Source organism: Grammomys surdaster, unplaced genomic scaffold, assembly GCF_004785775.1.
Source record: "Grammomys surdaster isolate TR1022 unplaced genomic scaffold, NIH_TR_1.0 129, whole genome shotgun sequence".
NCBI lineage: Eukaryota > Metazoa > Chordata > Mammalia > Rodentia > Muridae > Grammomys > Grammomys surdaster.
Window position 1 is genome coordinate 302,555 of NW_021604587.1, and position 5,337 is coordinate 307,891.

At 44.4% G+C, this 5,337-nt stretch overlaps 1 protein-coding gene across 1 annotated transcript; it reads right to left on the reverse strand.

The window, feature by feature from the left end:
- Positions 1 to 826: 826 nt before the first annotated feature.
- LOC114609674 (cystatin-12) lies at positions 827 to 4,898 on the reverse strand. Its single transcript, XM_028754068.1, has 3 exons — positions 4,675 to 4,898; positions 1,770 to 1,880; positions 827 to 1,032 (listed from the first exon to the last, which is right to left on the reverse strand). The coding sequence occupies exons 1-3, from the start codon at positions 4,867 to 4,869 to the stop codon at positions 952 to 954; spliced, it is 387 nt and encodes a 128-aa protein (XP_028609901.1). The 5' UTR covers positions 4,870 to 4,898; the 3' UTR covers positions 827 to 951.
- Positions 4,899 to 5,337: the final 439 nt, after the last annotated feature.

The following is a 5,337-nucleotide window of genomic DNA, read 5'->3' on the forward strand; positions in this document are numbered from 1 at the left end:
AAACTCACAGGAATAGGAAAGCCCAGAAAAAATTTATTCTTCACTATAGATCCATGAAATTGAAATTCCAGAGACCCAAAATAGAAAAGGAAATACTATTCTTCCAGATAGTATTGCCATTGCCTTCCCTTCTCTGTAGTGTTCCCTTCTCTGTAGTGTCCCACCCTCCCACTTGTTAATCTTTTGTCCTTCCGAGGCCATTCTCAGAATCTAAGGAAGTAGGCTGAGTATTCCTCAGCCTAAAGGCAAAATTGTGCCTCTCTTGGGGCAGTGAATAGTGCTGACAGCCATAGAAGCCATACTGGGACCTGGGTGGGAAACATGGGCTTCAGTGAATAAGTAAGAACACTGAGACTAATCTACTAATCTTGTCAGCAGCCATCAGTGTCCACTGGGGTAGAATCTCTGTCATTGTTAGTTTCAATCACACACACACACACACACACACATATATATATACACCCGCACACAAACATACACACAGGAGTCTGTCTCCAATCCTCTGCAGAAAGATCATCCACTGTTATACAGGCGGCTGCTCCCTAGAAGAGTGTTCTGCCTTTCTTTTGAACATGTGAGTGAGGGATGTGGAGAAATTGTAGAATGAATGAATGAAAACAATGAATGAATGAACTACATACAAATATGAAATGATGAAAAAATGAATGAATGAAAATTTGAAATAAACAGTGAACTACTTGACAGAATCTACTCGATACTCTGCACTTCCAATAGGGTGATAAAGATTATAGAATTTCCATTGCCTATCCCTGAGTGTAACATCAGTGGCAAACAGTTAATACAGAAAACTCTAAGCACTATTTAGGGACTCAGAATGTTTTGAAAGATGACTTTAATTGTGCTGGTACTAAAGAGACCCTTGACTACAGACAGTCACCCTCTAGAGGAAAGGGGCCTTCAGCTGTAGGCACAGAAAGACCCCTGCCCCACTTAAGTCTGCGCACACGTGCTGTTGAAGATGGTGAACTGAGTAACCCATGGTTCAGTCTCCACAATGTAAGTGCAGCGTACCTGAAAAAAAAAGTTACAATGCATCAATTGGAAAAATGCAATGCATTAAAGCTATCTAGTTAGTAAAAACTAAGTTTTTTTTAAAAAAAAAGAACAAGAAAAGTTAAAACACAGTAACCTATAGCAAGACTCATGAAGCTCAAAGCTCTACAAGAACAAATAATGGAAGTTGCAACAACTCCCTCAACCTGAACCCAGGATCTCCTGAAAAAGCACCTTGCTGGGGCTGTCACTCATATTGAGACATTCTGTCCTCATAGCCTCCCTAACACATATGGTGATAGGTGAATTTCTGCCCCTTCCCAAGGGTCCTTAAAGCCAGGGAATTGCTTAAGAAGTCATATGTTTAGGAACTTCCCAACAGAACATCAGTACAAGATTGTCACCAAGAACCACCCTTAACAGCCATGAGCTAAAGGGAAAGCCTGAAGAAGCAGACAATTCTCATTCCCCAAAAAGCAAACAGTGGAAGACTGGTGAGTAAAAGGAGAACATGAGCCTCTTGTTTTCTTGAACCTCAAAGGTCTCTGATGGCATAAGGCTGGAACCACAGGGAAGGTTCCGTCACAGACAGAAGCCACGTGGGTGCCTGCAAGTTGCCTGTGGCCAGGCAGCTGGGATATGCGCAGAGGACTGCCTTAGCATTGAGAGACAGGCTCTGCCTGCTTAAGATGGTCCTTTCTCTATTCTTTCCCAAAAGATTGTCATCGGTAGAAGGGGTTAATTTAATCCCAAACCTTTTTCTCTCCTGGGCCTTCCTGCAATGGACAATTATCAATGTCTTCATCGTATTTCCCACAAAGCGTACGCCCCATCTCCAGGTCTATTAAGTATTTCAGCGAAAATTTCTGTCAAGAAGAAATTGTAAAACTGTTAGAAAATATTTAATTAGCAATAAGTGAGAGACGACTCAATGGAAAAGCAAGCAAGAGATGTGAAAGTTAAACACACAGAAGATAAATAACACAGCACTTACTATCTTTTTTCTCTGATTTGGGGTGAGGGGGTAGGTTTTCTTTTTCCTTTGTGGGTGTCATTTTGGCTTTTCTAGGTAGTAAGTATAGCCCAAGACGACATCTAACTTTCGAACTTACTGCTCCTTAGCTTCCCAAGCACTAGGGTTACAGGCATACTCTTCCACGGCCAGCTACCTTTTTTCAAAATTTCCTTTTAATTCTACACAAAGGATATGTCCATTTACCTGAGGATATAGCTCCGTTGGAAACTGTATGCTTAGCATTCTCAAAGCACTAAGTTTGATTCCCCAGAGCTCCCAAATGTCTATTGAGTACAACAGAGTCTTGAGTCTTCGCTCAGTCTATTTTCCCCTGATAAATGCCCAGTAGTTCTTAGTGACAGAGTAGTGACTACTATCCAGGGTGCCACATATTCACACAATTAAATCCACAGCAAAGAACTTGTACATGGTACAGCCACACACAGGACACTATGATGATTATCAAATGTTCACCCAAGCAGCATCAGAGGTAACTGCTGAGTGACTCCCTGACCTAGAGTATGACACTGGTGAGCTGCTCTGTCAAGAGCAAGTGGAGCAGAGGGCATGCTAGTTCCTTTAAGTTGTATCTTTAGTGTAGGTGCTAACTGCATAGAGCACTCATCTTGCAAATACTGAAATGAAATGGCTATCAATTATCCCAATGCTAGTCTCAATATTTATTAAAATCCTATACAGGGTATCACCATAAACAGAGGTGTTTAAAAACTCAAGAAACACTTGAACATGGGGAAAAAGCAAATCTAACCAGGAAATCCTCTCAGGGTGGAACACATGCCTCACTCAGCAGACCTGGAAATTCTGGGGTTCAGGAATTTACACAGATGACAGCAATATGAACTCATGTCAAGCACAAGGCAACATTCTCATACCCACTACTAACCAACAACACACTTGAGCCAGACACACAACACCACCAATTACCCGTCAACAGCCTCATACACATGCCTCAACTCACACCAACAACACTCTCAAGCACTTATATCACACGCACACTAACAGCACACAGGTACTATCTCATACGTCTTTCCTACATAGCACACACAGTGAATTGGGCTTGGGACCCCTGCCTGGAAGCAGCAAGTAGAATTCTAGTAGAGAAGAGTGCTATGGTTCAGAACCCAAGATTAGAATCTGCTTTAAGAAGTGGAATTATCAAAGGACAGAAAAGAAAGACCAGAGAGCATTGTATCCCTGGGTAAGAGGGAGTGTTCCCCAACGTGTGACTATAGGATCATGCCATAAATCTGTGACCTTCTGCAACTCTACCTGGCTCATGGATCTTCATGTGGGGTGTCATGATGTGAGAAAGAAACATTCTCTCCAAAGGAAGCCAGCAGAAGGACTGGCCTCAGTGGCAACACTTCCTATCAATAGATGCTGACACCACCTGAATTTATGGAGGCTTTATCAGCTTTGTAACCAACTTCCTTGAGGACAATCCCATAAGGCTGCTTCAGAACTACAACAATGTTACATGTCTACTCGGATTGCTTTGTCTTCCTCAAATCCTCTTATTCTATTTTTGTCGTTGTTTGCTTGTTTATTTGATAGTATTCCTGCCCCTTTGGCCAGGAATAAAACCTTCTAGGGTCCCTCCTTGACACCACTCACTTTTCAACCAGGCCAACACACACACACACACACACACACACACACACACACACACACACACACCTGCTCCAACTCCCACTTCCTGGTAACCAAGTCACCATTCTCTTCGTCCTGGTCTGAAGATTCTTGTCCAGAGGCTGTGGGGGCCACTACACTTAGTAAGCCTCAAGTGAAACGTTTGGGAATTCACCTGAGGAGCACCACCTAGTGGATTACCAGTACTCCCAGTTTGGCATCCTGCCTCCTTGCTACCACACCTCTTCTGCACACCTGCATCTCAGTGTTTCCCCTCACCAAGACTCAAGTCACAGAGTCACAGTACCTCCTTCCAGGAGACTCAAATCTCCAGAGTATGCTTGTTTCGTCCTCTTCCAAGGGGGGTCTATCTGTGACAACCTACACTTCTCACCTACCCAAAGAGCCATCACTTTCTTACCTTCTCCAGCTCACATGGTCCTGTGTCACTGCATTCACCCCACCTGGCCTAGTATTTTACTCATGGATTTGGAGCCAGCATAGCAGTGTGATAGAATGGCTCCCTGTCTGGCTCCACAGCTAACTGTCTACACAAACATCCCAGCAGTGATACCCATATCACCAGGAACCCGGTAAACAGTCCCACCCTGCTGAGCAATCCCCAGCTCACCTGGCTCCCCAAAGGTACCTGTCATCGACTGTCTGCTGTGGGTGTCCTTGTTTCTTCTAGTTCTGGTGCCAGCCACTCTCGTCACCTATCTCTCTGCTGTTCTGGGATCCCTCAGTCCCAATTCGATTTCCCTCATCCTGAACTCAGATTGAGACCTTGGCGCCTCCCTTCTCCCCTACTTTTCAGAAGTTACACTAGTGACTGTAAAAGAAGTCCAAGCTTTTTCTACCATTAAATTGAGGGTTTTTTGTAACATTTGTCAAATAAAAGCCTTGGTTTTAAATTACTACAAACCCAGAGATTCCCCCAGCCCTGCCAAGTGTTGGGATGAATGCAGGCACCAGGCAGGAAGCAGGCTATTCACCTCCTGAAGACTTCTCCGGACTCTCAGGAACTTGTAGGCAAAATCATCATCCTGGTTTTCATTGAAGTGGAACACGACATGCTCCACAGAAATGGCAAATGTCTTCTCATTCTTGTCAATCTCTACAAACTTAAAGTTGCAATCATGAATCCCCAGCACAAGGAGTGCCACAGGCAGGACTGACTTCCACAACATGGCTGTCTTCAGAGTCAGCACTGAGAGCTGAGGATACACGGGTGGAGGGTTGGCGCAGCTGCAGGCAGTGATGCATCCCACATGGCACTGCCCACCAGAGGCCCTGGAGTGCTAAGAGCGTCACTTTGACTAGGGCATCCTGCCAGTGGCATCTCTACTCCTCCACCTTGACCCATCCTTTGTCTGAAAGTAGAAGGCAGAAGAGTCCACATTTTCCAGACCATTGTGACATAAGCCACAGGATCATGGGTATACTGCCACATACCCTATGCTTGTACATCTCTGGGCCTGCCCCCACCCCAGGCCTGCCCGTTCATAAGAATTGCTGTGAAGTTCTGGATTATAAATCCAACCAGTTTATCCTTACCACTCTTATTTCCAGAACTGGTAGGGTCACAGAAACTCTCATGAGGTAAGATAGGTCTTACACTTTAGAATTAAAAAACAGATGGCAATGACCTTGGAGCC